Consider the following 16854-nt stretch of genomic DNA (forward strand, 5'->3'; position numbering starts at 1 on the left):
TGCTAGCATAATGGATATACTTTTTTATAATTTATTTATTAAATTAAATACATGGTACCTACATATTATACATAGTTACACCCAGATCCGTCAAAGAAATTAAAATTCATCATTTCAATTTCTGCTCGGCCGGCCGACTCGAAACAGCCTCTCGGCATAGTATCAAATGCATTTGGTCGCCGTACAAATCACCGCTTCACGACACGAACGCACGTAAACGTCACGGCGGGAAAAATGACACAGGTCCTGCCTTGACGGGCGCTCGCGCCATACTAATCGATGTCGGCTTGCGTATTGTAATTTATACTGATATTCACATCAATATTTTGACAAAGTGGTTACTAATATTTAAACAATAACTGTAGAAATCAATTCTACAATGAATATTCTTTATTTTGGGATACTTTTATTGCAGTTATTGCTGTGTTTTTAAACCAAAAACCACGATCAAAATGTGACGTTAATCTTCAAATTTGCCAAATTATTTTTAGATTTTATTCAATAATGGTAATGAAATTCAAGAATCTATTTCATTAATGAACTACAAGAATATATGTCCGATGATTACTATATATTTTTAAGCTTATTATATGAGCATAAATAATAGATACAGGACTTTGAAAATGAGTCTGCGGCAATTTTTCCGTAAAATGGTTGTGGGAGATGGGGCACTGTGAATTAAGCAAAAGAGTTTTAGTAAATCCGTTTCATTAATGGTCAACACCAAGGATTGACCTATCTTTCGCAGTTATTAAATAATCTCTGGGTGTTGCTTAAGATAGTAATTCATGCTTCCAAAATCTTAGAAATTCGCACGAAAATGTAAAATGGCTCTTAACATCCACAAGTTCACGTTGATTTGTCCATCCGTTTACAGTATTATTTGTTAGAAACATTTTATTACATAAACCTGTATACCTAATTAAATTGATAATACGGTTGGGAAAGTGATCGTTTTATAACGGGTAATTACGACCAAGCACCTATGTAATGTATGCATACTAAATACAGTTACGGCTGAAAAAATATAATTTTACAATGCTAAAGGTGTTTGTTGCATTTATGAACACACCCTCACCGTTTGTTACATTTATAAAACTGACACAGGCAACAAACAAACTGACTAGGTAAATTATTAAAAATATTGGTATTTTTCTTAAGTTTGCTAAAACGAATTGTAACTTCAAAGCCAACTAGAAATTATATTTGAACATTTCTGTGTAGACAGATACCTTTTCAATTATATTTTTTGTTCACGACCTTGTTAATGTAATTCAATTTTCATCTCCAACATAACGACGAGTTTCAGAAGGTCTTAACGAGATGTTAAAGCGGCGGAGAGAAAAAGATAAAAAGTTTGTGAGGAAAATATCAATATTGGAGGCGACAGTCGCCCGCGGTCAGGTGTCAGGTGCTCTGATGACACAGCACTAGCTAAGTACGGAATAATCCTGCTTATGGAAAACTAAGGAAACTTAAGTACCAACAATATTTTTTAAACTTAGCGCTTCTTCTCAGTCGGTACACTCTTATCAGAGTGGTCGTGGTCATCATTGTGAATTACGATTCAAAGAGATGTTCCTCGTAATACGGCGCCATTCCTTGCGGACTGCTATAAAATATGAGAGCAGTAGGTAGGTATATTAATTTTATTATATTATTCTCAATTTATCGGACACTACATAAAGTTCTAACAAACAACTTTAACAATTAACTTATTTAAGTTTCCTTTGAAAAAGATACCAAGAAGTAAATTAGGTAGGTTCATTAATGTGTTATCACCCTAGTTTAAGTTTGCAAAGGTTCTATCTCTGTAACGGTTTGACCGATTCAGTTTTCTATAAACGAATCGTGATTAATTAGCGATTTATTGCGTGAGCTATCAACATTTTTCGTACATAAAGTTGAATGTAAATGCGGAAGCTGAAGTATTAGTATTAGTGTTGATAGGTAAGAAATATATTTTTTTAATTTAAAGAAACATTAAAGTACGAGTGGAAACCTGCCATGTTACATCAGTCGTATCTAATTCGGTCATAATAGAAAATGACTAGAAGAATGCGACGACAACAGCGCGCGGATTGCGAGACACGGTTTGGGCGGGCGGGCGGATTGGGAGGGCGTTCCTTGCTTGGCTATAATGGGGTTTCGATTTTTCTTTGAAGGCTTATTGCGGATTTTGAACTACTAGGATATCATTGTTGTAATAAATTGACAGATTTTTAATGATTTGTTTATCGCGATTTTACGAATAAAAAATACTTTGTTGATAGATACTTATAAACGCCCATTAGGAACCTCGCCCACGGCGACTTTTGCGACAGCATCGCTACTAACGCGCGTTAGTCGCATTTGCAACGCACTGTAGAAGTGATGCCAACGCGCTACCTACATACGCGCTACAGCAGCGCGACTGCATTGCTATACAAAAAGTCTCCGTGGGTGAGGGCCCTTAGATTGACAAACCAACTAATTTAAAAGTAGGTATCTAATTACGTTATTTACGTTACGTTAAAAGTTAGAAAGCATTTTGCTTTTCTAGTTCTTTATACGGAGCCCTAAAAACAAAAAAGATGCAAATACAAAACAAGCAAATCTAGTGACTGCGTAACAGATATAAACGGGTCTGTCCGTGTGTTGTAATAAGGTACCCTCTTGTCTGTCATCACGTCCCCACACAGCTGTTGCGGCGCCGTAAAAACGCCTAAACTGTCTCCTCGGACTCCAGGCGCAGTCCCGAATGCCAAACACCCGGTTCTTTTGCAAAACCAAAGTGCCTGCCACCGCAAATAAAGCGGGAATTCTGAAGCCACAGTACCGACTACCCTCTGTTGAAATAGCAGCTATTATTTTTTGGATGCAGTGTGCATTCATGTTTCGCCCGGCTGAAATATAGGTACGGCGCGATTTTTCAAGCTTTTTCTTACAGGCACCAGAGATATGCATATTAGTTGTAATGAAAACCCTGTCCAGTTTAAAAACTTGCTCTAACCAACGTTCCTTTGTAGAATTTTTTGTCGTGTTTAATTTGCGCAGATAAGAGTTGAAATAAGATGGTTAGTGAGGCAAAGAAGAAAATTATTAAGGATAATAAGGACAAGATACTTTATAATATTGTATCTTTCAAGCAGACTCGTCTAGATTCAAGAAAGCCACAACATAAACAATTTATGGGCTTTCCAATTACTATTATAAAACTTTTCAAAAGCTCTTTGAATCATATCTACGGGACAATAATGCGTTGCTTACCCAGACCACAGAATAATAATAAGTACTACCCAGACCTAGACAGAAGTCGTCACTCAGGTGTGTAAAAGTGATACATTTACAAAAGAAAATGTAATATCTGATACTCAGGTAGTTAGTAGAAGAGGGTCGCGAGGCGTGCCGGTGACATTTATCCCAATAGTTCGCCGACAAAGGAGTCGGATTTGCAGCATAATGTCGCCGACACTACAAAGAGCGGCCTTTGTTTTCAGCCTGTTACAAACTGACACATATGGGGGGTTTATGTGAAACGGTTTTTCGAGGGAAACTTTAACAAAGTGACACGATTTAATAACACAAAAGCGTTTAAATTCGTGATGTTTTTGTCGTTTCATTTTTGGCTTTATGTTTATTTTATAAAGTCACTAGCCGTCCGCTAATTCGTTCCTGTGAAGTATCCCTTGTAGTTCAAAAAACTTTAAAATGTCAAATTCAGGCGTTATGACGCCTGAGGTTTTAGAGGTTTCCTTGAGTGAAAAAATTTCCTTATATGGGCCTTTTTCTTTTACATGGAAGAGTCAATTGAGATTTGGGGCTAGCTTGCATCACCTGATATAATTTTATCGTGACGTTATATCGTTATCCTTGCTAGTAAGGCTGGAGAGTGGTAACGTACCTTTCTTTAAGCATTAGAATTCTTCTAAGTCTCAAGAAGTTTTTGAATTCTACTTACCTTTACTTAGTTCGAATGGTAGTAGTGTATCTTCTGTATCGTATTTATCTTTTAATGTCTTATTTGTACCGATATAATCTAAGTAGGATGTAACTTTTAAATATCTTTCGAAAACCAAAAAGCTTTTGATATTATTTTTATACACAAATAAATATTTATATAGAGCCCCTATTTCGCTCAAGCGATGGTTATAAATACAGCGGAATGGGGCCAGCTAGAGCAGGCAAATCTAATATCCCTATATCCAGGATATTCTTAAAGTACATAACCTTTCTGAAAGCGAAGGCAAGCAAAGTGCTGCAGTGCACATTGCATTATACATGACGTGACGGCCGCATTATAGTCCCGGCATAAAAACGATTAATACCGTAGCTATACCTCGATGCGCCTACAAAGACGGTTTGTAGCATGAAAGAACTCATGCAACACGTTATTATACTGTGACTTGAAGCGTAACTTTGCTTTTTTAATAAAAAAAATCTCGCCGCAGGAAAATGTGTCACCATGCGCATCAAACGCATAGGCTCGTTTGTGCTTAGGGGAACTAAGCTACATCACAGGGGACTCATTCTCTACATGACTGGAAATTATTAGTAGAGCTTTTTTTTATATTAAAATTCATATTTTATTCTCCTGAAAAGAAATAGGTACTATTTCTCGTTTCATTTAATTAATCGAAAGATATCGTGATAATCGAATGTTTTGTTCTTTTAGGTATCGCAAGAGTTGTCTCTACCTGTCCTCTGAGACACATTGCAAATGCAGTTATAACTATTTCCTATTAATCAACTTACGTAATACTTAGCTTAATTGTTCTAAATTCAGCCTACGAGCGTGCATACCAAGAATAAAAACTTCTGTTTGTCCTTATCGCCGAACTATTGTTTCCGAATAACTTTTTATAGCACAAACAGTGTGAATACTGAAGATTAAAGATGCTATCTAGCTAAGTAGGTACGCCCGCAGCACGCACGCACGCGACCTCTCTCCAGACACCATTGTACTACCCTAATAAAGCTTGATAAAGCACTTGAAACTTTTCTTTAGCCAAAACAAATCTGGTGGGCTGACAAATAACTGCTTTAAAAATTGCCCCTTTCTGGTTCATTTGCACAACTTTGTTTTATCTGGGATTTGTCTCAGCTTTGTAAACTTTGATTAAGTCACCTTCCGTGTCACCAGTATAAAACTGGAAGAATTAAGTTACCTACATACTACGATACAATTAACTATAATCTTTGAGGTGTAATATTGGTCACTTAAAATTAAGGTTACTAATAATAAATTATGATGCGTGTTTTTATAAGAATGGTAATTAAATCTCCTTATTTAGTAGGAATTATTTATTTACGAGTAATACTTCGTACTTGGTTGGTCCTTGTGTTGCTGCTGTTGAGATCAAATTCTTTACTCAAGCAGCTTTTAGGTATATGCAAAAATTCTAGTAAATATACAACAAACCGAATATTTTTACGCTATTTTCATAGGTAGGTACTTGTTACGTCTGTAAACAAACGGGTCTAGTTAAACAAGGTTCAACTTTACACAAGTTTCGTAGGCAATATTGGCAGAAAAGAAATACTAATGTAATGAACTAACTTTACCATTTTAATAAAACTTAGCTTGGAGTCTGAGGCAAACAGGTACCTACACTCGGTTTGTACAAAGAAAGAACGTCTATACAGAATTTTTAAACAGTATTTTTTGTTGAAGCTAACGTACGTAACGTACTTTCCAGTATTATTATATTAATTTTGAATTCTATAACTAAAGTAAACTTAGTGTCTCTAATGTGTAAATAAACTTTACGTCTTCTAAGTTAAGTAATTAGTCCTACTTACGCTAAAATTATAAAACTTAATAATTAAGTAGGTAATATAATTTAACATAGAGACTGATTGTTAAAGTTAATATAATTAAGACAAAATTTACTTCAACTTGGTAGGTTTCATTTTATTTTAATCAAGCCATTATAAAAAAAATTTCAAAATTCTCATTAGGTAGGTTACTCGGAAAACTTGTCACTAAGATTCTCGTACTTACCTAGCTTTTCACAACAAAATAATAAGTATTTAATTATTTATGGAGCAAAAATCTTTAAACTAACTACTTGCTTAATGTATTGCATTATTATAATACCTAATGTACAATAATTAATCATTAGGTACCTACCTAATACCCTAGGAACTACGTAGGTATGATACTACTTTATAATATACATGTTTGGTATAGCTTTGGGTGCATTCTTCCTTTCCATTTCATAGAAAGAGAATAATAAGCGAAATTATTTTTGTAAAAACGACCTAATTACAAAAAATCTTTAATCATTGTTTGCTGAAAAAGACAGACATAGAGCCAGCGCGACGTGGGATGATGCGACGAAACATAACACATACAAAAGTAGTAACTTAGGTAGTGTGAGAGCTCATCTCGACTCGCACCAGACGGCAAGACACACAGAATTTGTACCGCCATTACAAAGTATTAAAGGAGCTCGGGGAGGTTTTAGAAACAAAGGACTAAGCCTCGGGAACAACAACAAAGTGCTCTGATACTTCCGTGGATTGCAGTCTTCACGGATGACATTTTAGTTTAAAGCGAAATCTCTTTGCTAAGAAACGCTTAGTGTGTCCATTAAGTACCCGCGGGCGCGACGGGGATTTGTAAATCATCCGCTTGCCGCAGCCTCACAAAATAATAATCCTTACGGAAATATTGCTGAAGCAGCCCGGGTGTACTTCTACATTTTTAACGATTAAGTGCCTGCCTATTTTCAAATTTTCTTATTTTTTGGTTTGTAATTGGACACTAACGAGCTGATTATGGTAGATTAAATTCGATGGCATCATTGGCAGATTAATTTCTTGTAACATTATGGAAGTTTGTTCTTTTTTCTTCAGTTTCGTTTTCGTGTTTTCTGTGAATTAATTAAATATCCAGCACACGTGTTGATCGTTTAATTAGTGAAAAAATAGTATCAAAGGAAATACCTACTCAATTAATGAATCCTGTCCTCGAAAATCAATATTCGATTTCTAGCAAATGCTTTCAATTAAAAGAAATTAAAGATTCCTGAAAACTGCGAGTCCCATCCTAATTAAACTTGCTACAATGGCGATGCGGGCTTGTCATTAACGAGATCGCAGGAAGATTAATGAAGAATTCTATAACGTTGATATAACCCGCATGGGAGATTTCAAAGCCCTCTAAAACATACTCACAATACGCAACGCTTATTGAAACGCGCGTCATTGAGCTGACGTGTGAAACGCACTTGTGACTGATACCATCTTTAATCTTCGCACCTTTTCGTGTGGTCCGCGCCTCGTCGCTAGCCAAGCGGTTTATAAATAGGGCGTCGGGAACTCTTTGTACGCTGAAATGAGCCTAGAGGGAGATAACAATCTTGAAAGTGCTCCAAGTGTGGTGGGCGGCAGCCGCGAGCCGTCAAGGGCGCTGATCTATTGCGCTTTTCATTAGGAGATACGTTTTATGCGTGCGTTCATGACGCAAGATCGCCGATTACATCATTCAAGACGCACAATGGTTCATTACACTCACCGCTTAGTATACAGGAGTGTAGGATATACGCAATTTATAATTTGGGAGAATGATAAAATATACCGTTTTTGAATAACATTATCAAGACGTTTGAATAGTGTGACACACTAAAGCCTGGTCCGTGAGCACGTAGAATTTTGTCCAATGACCCCAAGCTACCCATCCTTATCGCTCGCGATACCTACGTTCTTGCTACAAAATTCGGCGCCATAAACTATTTTACTTGTTTTTGACTTCTTTAAAACATGGTGAGGAGCAGTCAGAATAAATGAAAAACTCTGGATTCGTGAATATTGTTTATTGGTTTGTAAATTAACTATTTCAAACTAACATAGTGATAAAATAGCCCAGGTTATCCCTGCCAAACAGACCTTGCATTCAGACCTTTTTCATACCTTTCACCTGCCGCCCTGAGCAAAGTTTCAAAAATACATGTTAAATTAAAAAGTTACAGTGCATTTAATACATGCGTTAAGTGTTACGAAGCTAAATTAGATCCTGAAACGTTAGCCATTTCACCGATTAAACAACCAGATAATAATTTTACAATGTTCCGACCTAACTTCATACGTCAACAATCAATTTAATCAATACCTCGTTATCAATGAAGTTTTAATTCTACATACAGATTAGGTAACATTCATATTAGAGTTAGACAATTATACGCGTAGGTTTATACAAAGCATTTGCGTTGGTGTTTTTCCTTACAAGTGCCGTTCTGAACGGCGGTAACTATGAGCGAACTAAACCTATCTCTGGGGCCCGCCGGTTGCAACAAATAACGACCACAGTGACACTAATATAAATTATACGTATGTATGTACTACGGTGCAATTTACTCCAAACTAGTGCTTGGCTATATTTATTACTATCTAATAATATCTCAGACAATATCGTTACACGAATTACGAATTACGGTACAAGGATTTAGGCTACGACCGAAAAAGCGGTGCGAAGCGATCGTTACACAAATAGAGGCGCTTTGTAGGCGCAACATTACCGCCTCGTCGCACCACTGTGCAATAACCTAATGTATTACGAATTCCAAATGTCGGACTAGTAGAAGGAACGTAATAACTTAAACCCGTCAACGACAATAAAACATTGATTAACAATAAATCAAAATCAAATAAGAAAATAAAGTGTTCATAATATGTATGTACAAAATAATATAAATAGCGTAATAACGCTACATTACAAATAACATGTACTATTTCTCCAAAATGAAATATGATTAAGAAAAAAATGTCTTAAGTTACTACGTGCGACTATTTTATATTGCTTTAACAAGTAAAATAAATAACATCGAGTCTAATCCACGTATTATGCTACGTTTAATAAATAAATAAGAATTTATCTAACTAGACTAACCTAACCGTGAAGAGGATTACAACAAAATACTGACAGTAATGAAATTGTGAATGTTTACATTTAATATTTTCGAAAAAAAATGGTAATAAATAGTCAAGGGTAAATTTCGTTTCGAGATATAGCGAGTGGATTAATGACTATTACGTGTATGGCGTGTTTATCGACTAAGGGCGGTGGCACACTGCGGCCCAGCAAATATAGCTTTACAGTTATTCTACGAAATGGTTATCCTAACGCGGCTAGGCCGCAGAGCGCGGTTGCCTACACAGTAATAGTTTATTCGCGTGAGATTAGTTCGTTTATAATACGCAGAACTCGTCGAGTAGATTCTTCAGCTCCTTGTTGTGGGCGGCCTTCGAGCCAGTGGCCGGTGACGCGGCGGTCGGGCGGCCGTTGTAGCTGTCAACACCAAATCGGGTTAAAACTAATTCAATCTTGCACTCAACTACACTCGCTAGCAAAAATATGTAATCACTAATCATCCTCTTTGTTACGAGCGATTTTAAGAACTAAATTACTAGTAGATTTTAAGAACTAAATTACTAGATACATAAATAAAAATGGGACCATTTAAAGCTAACATTAAATACTTTAAATTGATACCATAGATACATACATAGTCATTAAGTTCTTAAGATCATTCTGAACAAAACACAAGGGGGTGATTCCATACTATTGCTCGTAGGTATAGTAATAGACGGTTTTGTGAATACAATGTTAGACATTGGCTGAATTCTTCTATCAGAATGTCAGAATGTCAGTCTAGTCGGTTTTTTTAACAGGATACAATAATCTAAGCTATGTAATAATGACATTATTAACATATAGAAAATAAAGGCAAGCTACAAATAGATAAACACTGATTGTTAAGAGTTACTTGTTGAATTGTATCAGATTTTAATTCAAAAAAATAATAAAAATACATAATAATACTTATAATGCTTATAGCTACATAATGTATCATTCTTACTATTCTCGAGTGACACAGACCAGAATAAATATACAATTTACACAAATGTAATTTGAGCCGTTTCTTTCTTATTATTTCTACATAGTAGCTTGCAGTTGGATTAATCAATAATAAATAATCAGTTAAATAAATTAACATAAAAGCCACCATATAATTCAGTATACACCATATAATATAGATAGCGTAAAGAAACGGAAAAGCAAACCATAGCCACATTACAACGTGCACTGCATAACGATTTGAAAAAGAAGAAGTAGGATTAGACAAAGTGTTAATGATATTTTTATCTGTATTACATTTTAACATCGACAAATTATCAAGTTATACGACGACTAAATCCCAACTAATCCCAACTAATATTATAAATGCGAAAGTAACTCTGTCTGTCTGTCTGTCTGTCTGTCTGTCTGTCTGTCTGTCTGTCTGTTACGCTTTCCCGCTTAAACCTCGCAACCGATTTTGATGAAATTTGGCATAGAGATAGTTTGAGTCCCGGGAAAGAACATAGGATAGTTTTTATCCCGGTTTTTGAAACAGGGACGCGCGCGATAAAGTTTTTCTGTGACAGACAAAATTCCACGCGGGCGAAGCCGCGGGCGGAAAGCTAGTAACATAAATAATGTTAACAAAGTCCTACTTCACGATAACCGTACTTATGGCTTTAATAACTGTCGCTCCGTTAGTATCTTAGTGTGAGTTAATAAGGGATCTGTTTGCAATCAACAGTGCACCAATATAAAAATTTTAGGATAAGATTTGGTGGCGTTATGTATATGGGACTTAAAATCGACGACTCTACATACTAGGGATGTTATGGATATGTAGTTTCGGTTATGGATACGGTTACGGATATAGGATTAATATTATACCGGTTTCGGTTACGGTTACGAATATTCTTTTATTTCGGATATCCGAAAGTTTCGGTTACGGTTACGGATATCTGCGCATTAGAATGCAATTTGCAATAGTTGTCCAACACGGTTCATTCATGGCCGCACACTTTACATATAATAATTAAATATTGATACTAGATAGCATTATAAAGGTAAATCAGGCTGTTATTCCTTTACAATAATGCTATACAGAAAACAATTTAAACTGCCTACATCCGAAACTATCAGAAACTTTTGAATCGGTTACGGTTACGGTTTCGGATATTTTATTACGGTTACAGATATCCATACGATAGACGTAGATATAGATATGATAGACGTAGCGTGGGCAGGCCTCCTACTAGGTGGACCTACGATCTGGTAAAGGTCGCGGGAAGAGCCTGGATGCGGGCAGCGCAGGACCGTTCATTGTGGAAAACCTTGGGGGAGGCCTTTGTCCAGCAGTGGACGTCATCTGGCTGAAACGAACGAACGAACGAACAGATATCCATAACAGGGATGTTACATACATACGTTTCGGGATATTTAAATATTTTTTTATTGATGTTAACCATTCGTTATGCAGTACAGTGTGTTCTATTCTCACCTAATGGTGCGTGGCACAGTTTCAGAGTCCGAATCGCTATGCGGGGCGGCCGGCTTCTCGCCGCCGAACAGTTGACTTAACCAACTACCCCCCTGCGATTGGGACTTTGCCCTGCAACCAATTGCCAGGATGTTACGGCATTACCATTAGTAGTATTATTTCTAACACCCTGCGCTTATGAATAACGTGCCTCGATTATAACTTTCTTAGTATCTAAAGAGAATGCTTATCTCTATGAAAATGTTTGGAATAAGCTCAATGGTATGCCAAACTTTATTCGTAGCATGCATAAGATGCTTTATGATTTTTAATTTTTAATTATTAAAAACAACCAAAATTTATGAAAGCCCCGACGACAATTCAATCTATGTATGAAACACTATTTTTGAATGAAAATATCATGCTAAACATGCAAGTACAAGTAGCGCACTCTTACTGCAAGCTACTAGACATTTGGTAAATAGTTGCTGTAAATAAATCCATGCTATACATTTTTAAATAATAAGAAAACATTGTGGATGAAAATAACAGTTCCGAGTGAATAAACTAAAAATACAAAAGATGTCGCCAAAAATATACTAAACTACAAGCTAACTAAGGGTTCGATTGTCTATTTAAAATGTTATTATAATAGAGTACAAAAATAAAGATAGAAAATAGGGTTGAAGAAAAAAAATCGGGAAACCTCACCAAATAAGCCTATACAAGGATAAATTTTAATTAATAAAGTTAATAAGCTAACTTGGACCGTGGGTCAAGACTCGTAAGTCCATTCCTCACGTAATAGTCTCAAAAATGAGCAACCTTATTTTATGCAATAAAATTAATAAGCTGACTAAATTAATAAGTCTACGGAAGACTCATAAGTTAATACTCATTTCGCCTCACCTAATAGTCTTTATTAATTATAAATAAAAGATCGTTTCACGAACACGCGCCCCACCATTCTTCTGCTAAAGTTTGAGCGTTATCGATACACGCACACTAGAATAATGACGCTCGGATTGCTCGGATCAAACTCCCCTCGCTTAACCCGGCGCCAATGACGTGAAAATAATTGCAAAGACGATGACCCCGGGTCATATTGACCCACATGTCATCGATCATTTTTCAGGATATTGTGCAAGTTATCTTAATTTTAATTACTGTCTATGTATAAAGGATTCTTTACTGAGCTAATAAAACAAAAATAAAACGAATACATAAAGTAAATAATTTTTTATTAATTTTTAAACAAAACATGAAAAAATCATGTATAGAAACACATTTGAGTCTATATTTTTTATTTTTGGTAAAGATTTTTAGTATTAATAGGAATCAACAATGTTATATAGTGAAAAAGAGATAAAATCAACTTTTTATATGCAGATACAATGAGATCAGTCTTCTACTTCATCATTCAGAGCCATGGAACTGCTGCAGCTGGTGCAGTATGTAATCAAATGGTCTGGGCATGTAAATGTGGCATGACGCACTTTCCGCAACTACTAATGCAAGTTCGAGATTATCCGAAGACTGAGTCCCCATTACTCGCGTCTTTTTCACATTCGTTGCCATTTCTAAGTTCTGGCTATTACAGCCTGAAATTCTTCAATCTCGGAATCTGACTCTTCCAGCAACGCTACATTCTTGCTGGGTCATTTAACAAAGACATTTTGACTAAAACTTAAAAAAGAACAACATAAGCTAGCACTAAACACAAAATAAGGGAATAAAAGTAAGTCACAAAATCACCGCGCCACCGATGACGCCGGGTCATAATGACCCGTTTTAATTTGAAGCCTGTGTATCTCGCTACGCAAGCGGGGTCACAATACGTTAACTAACGGAATTGATTTAGGGAGGTTCTATCTCCAGCTATACGAACGCTCGAACCACAAAATGGACGCAAAAAAAAATTATGTACGTTTGAAAATGCCTCGGGTCAATATGACCCAGCGTCATTGACGCCGGGTTAACTCGACCAAAAAATTGGTGGGGCGCGTCTTCGTGGATGAAACGATCTAAGAAGCTGACTTGGACCGTGGGCCAAGTCGACGAAACACTCAAGTATATGCCTCACCTAATAGTCTTCTGGTTCTGCAGCAGCGTGCGGCAGCGGGGCTCGATGTAGCTCCAAGAGCCCTGGTTCTTGTGCTCCTCCTGGCTCCACACGAGCTGCGCGTTGGGGTACTTGGCCACCTCCGCCTTGATCAGGTCGTACGGGAACGGCGATATCTGCTCCACTCTGCAAGGGAATGAGCAGTGAGTGATTACAGGGTGTTGGAGACAGCGAAATGACAATAAATTAAGAATGGGTATCGCCCGACACTTCTCCGCTCGATCCATTTCCACCGAAGCGGAGCAGAGTGGAGATGTGTAAATAATGGAATTTGATTAGTTATTCAAAATTATGTAACATCTAATGTACCACATTCTGCAAATAAATAATTTGAATTTGAATTTGAATTAAAAACTTCTCTGCTCCGCTCCGCCTGGGTGGAAACTGAAGCCTTATTCACGTAACAAAACTTCGCACGACAACCAATCGCTGAATGCGATCCTATCGAGTAATAGTTCTATCGAAATTACCCTTATGAATACGGATTTAGAACTGTTTTTCAATGGGACGACGTAACAAAACGTCAATGACAACAAATCGCTGAGTTGCGATCCTATCGAGTAATCGTTCTATAAAAATGACCCTTGTGAATACAGATTTAGAACTGTTTTTCAATGGGACGACTTCTGAACGTCAGCGAGATCTTAACTGTCAAAATACGTGAATTAGGCCACTGGGCCTAACACTCCGAAAACCTACCTGTTCTAAAACCTAGTCTCATTCATCGTAACTTGTCATCATCATAAAAAAGCACGGCCGTCAAAATAAACTAATCAAATATCAGATTTTTCTAAAGGCCAATCTTTAAACAAAATAATACTTTATCTAATCAATGTGATAGGTATCGCAAAAAGATTAACCCAATGACTTGTACATTCTAATCTCTTCTAGAATTTTTGAATGAAATGACCATGAAAAATACTGCAAACAGAATATCGATAAATCCGCCACACCCAAATGATACAAAATTTAGATAAATAAACCCTCTAGAGAAAGTAAGATTAGATATGCTTTAAACATGCCAGATATCATTATTCCGATATAAAGATACAAGAGAGCAGATAATCTTTATGGTTACATAATGGGCCCAATTTCGATGTTATTGTTGCTATAAATAAATTTACCTACTCTTCGAAGAGCGGAACATTTTGTATAGATTGGTTAGGTAAATACTACCGTTTGGCGTATCCCATCCCTTTATGCATTGCATGAATACGTATGTCCTATTTAATAAGTTTACACTTATCACTGTCTAAGTGTCTAAAGCCTGGTCCGTGAGCACGTAGAATCCCGTCCAATGACCCCAAGCTACCCATCCTTATCGCTCGCGCGTAATTATATGGCTGTCGCGACTGTGCGACGCGCGCCCGCAGTGAGTGTGCGAGCGCGACAGCAACATAATTACGTGCGAGCGACAAGGATGGGCAGCTTGGGGTCATTGGACGGGATTCTACGTGCTTATGGACCAGGCTTTATATCAACACAAGTCATAAGTCAATAGCCGCTGGGGCACAAAAGTTCTCGAGTGGCGACCACAGACCAGAGGGCTGAGTGTGAGTTTACATCAAACGTCGTCACTAGTGAGCGCGTAAAAAAATGACTTCGAAAGCATGACGGATTGTACAGCGCCCCTAGCGGAAACTTTCAAGAACTAAAATTTTCATTCATATTTTAAACGCTCTCACTAGTGACAACGTTTGATGTAAACTCGCACTAAGCCCTCAGAAGTCATAGTAGTCATAGGAAAGTACCTGGATGCGGGCAGCGCAGAACCGGTCGTTGTAGAAATCCTTGGGTGAGGCCCTTGTCCGGCAAGGGAAGTCATTTATATTTACGGTGATAGTCAAAATCAGTTTTATATTCAGTACTTAGGGCAGGGTTGGCCACATAGTACGCCGATGGGGCAGCAAGGTTCTGGAATGGAGGCGGCGTACCGAAAAACGCAGCGTGGGACGTCCACCCACAAGGTGGACCGACGACATCGTTAAAGTAGCGGGGAAGCCCTGGACGCAGGCCGCTACCAATCGATCAACATGGAAAGCATTGGGGGAGGCCAATGTTCAGCAGTGGACGTCCTATGGCTGAAATGATGATTCAGTACTTAGGCCTTTTCCAGGGCGCTTATACACGTCCCAAACAGCTTGCCCTACCACCACTTCGGGACAACATATGGGCTGGTGCTGAGAAGTGGCGAAACAACAAAAAAAGACAATGCCGGAAATTGGCGTCTATTTTTTTCGCGCGGCCATCGACCAAACCTTGTTTTTTGATTACAAAATAGTGTAATAAACCAAACTTACTAACGCCTGTATTCACAAACGATGCTTGCTTAAGTGAAGCAGCAAATCGAACGCACAGCGTTGAATAGAGCTCTGTGATTGGTTTGTGAGTCACCCTGTGCGTCCATGTGCACTGTGAGACCTCAAAGTAATGTTTGTGTGAATACGGGCGTAAGACATGTATACCTATAAACTCAGTCTGAACTGAGTTACGAGCATTAGAAGTTTGATGACTTTACATACTTAATTTGCTTTTTGCGCGCAAGTTTTGTAAGAAATTGCAACAAAATAGTGACATTGTATGTATGTGTAAACAAACAATACCATCCATTAAAGGCTCCAGACATCAGTATGGAGTAGAATCAGCGCAATAAAAAAATTGCGCAATATTTTGTTGCAATTTCTTCCATACAAAATCTGGCATTGCCATTTCTTATCTCTTTTCTATTATTTACCTGGCAACAGCGATGTCAGCCTCGAGTCCCCTGTCGCGGCGCTGCTTGATGAGGTCGTAGTACACGCGGCCGGAGCAGAACACCAGCTTGCGGACCTTGCTCGGGTTCTGGGAAGCCACGCCCTCTTCGGGGATCACTCTGTGGAAGATTGAAGCAGGTTAATACGGGACTATTCCCACCTCTCGTTCCCACCACTGCAACTCCTGTGTAGCCAGGATCTACAGCTTGACCGCCACAAAAACCCAACCAATGAAGGTCAAGTTTGTCCCGGGGGAAAGTTAAACTGTCATTGGACCCGCAACGAAATTAATCAGAAGAACATAGGAGGAGTTCGAAATTAAGGTTCCATTGCAAAGCGGATGACAGGTGACAAACAAAGGTTTAAAACCTTTAAGAAAAGATTATGCACCACGGACAATAAATTAAATTAAGGGGCCTATCTTATGAGCAATTAGCAACTACCTGCCAATAATATTTTTCACAAAATCGCTTAAAAGCACGGAAATTTTTCCTTGTCGCGACAAGATCGGTGTAATAAATTGCGGAAACAGATGTATGTTGTATTGAATTAAGCATTATATCACGTTCATGTTTCCAAAGATCACACTCCCACAAGATATGATGGGCAGACTGCTCATGACTGACATCATCAGTGGAACACTCGCAAAAAGGAGACGGAACTAGTTTGAATGTGCAAA

At 37.7% G+C, this 16854-nt stretch overlaps 1 protein-coding gene and 1 long non-coding RNA gene across 7 annotated transcripts in view; both read right to left on the reverse strand.

Annotated features, from left to right (window-relative positions):
- The window catches only part of LOC135088609 (uncharacterized), a 136725-nt gene that overhangs the window by 72878 nt on the left and 46993 nt on the right, over nt 1–16854 (reverse strand). The window lies entirely within an intron of this gene.
- Nucleotides 7785–16854, reverse strand: part of LOC135088559 (2-oxoglutarate dehydrogenase complex component E1) — a 40614-nt gene continuing 31544 nt past the window's right edge. For 4 of the 6 annotated variants that reach the window (XM_063983400.1, XM_063983397.1, XM_063983399.1 and 1 more), the window contains exons 20-23: nt 16157–16294; nt 13384–13548; nt 11322–11432; nt 7785–9271 (exon numbers count right to left, since the gene is read on the reverse strand). In XM_063983400.1, coding sequence (XP_063839470.1) covers nt 9172–9271; nt 11322–11432; nt 13384–13548; nt 16157–16294 — 514 coding nt within the window. In that variant the 3' untranslated portion in view covers nt 7785–9171. The remainder of the gene's footprint in view (nt 9272–11321; nt 11433–13383; nt 13549–16156; nt 16295–16854) is intronic. The other 2 variants (XM_063983402.1, XM_063983401.1) reach the window with 1 other exon arrangement.

Source organism: Ostrinia nubilalis, chromosome 4 (assembly GCF_963855985.1).
Source record: "Ostrinia nubilalis chromosome 4, ilOstNubi1.1, whole genome shotgun sequence".
Lineage (NCBI taxonomy): Eukaryota > Metazoa > Arthropoda > Insecta > Lepidoptera > Crambidae > Ostrinia > Ostrinia nubilalis.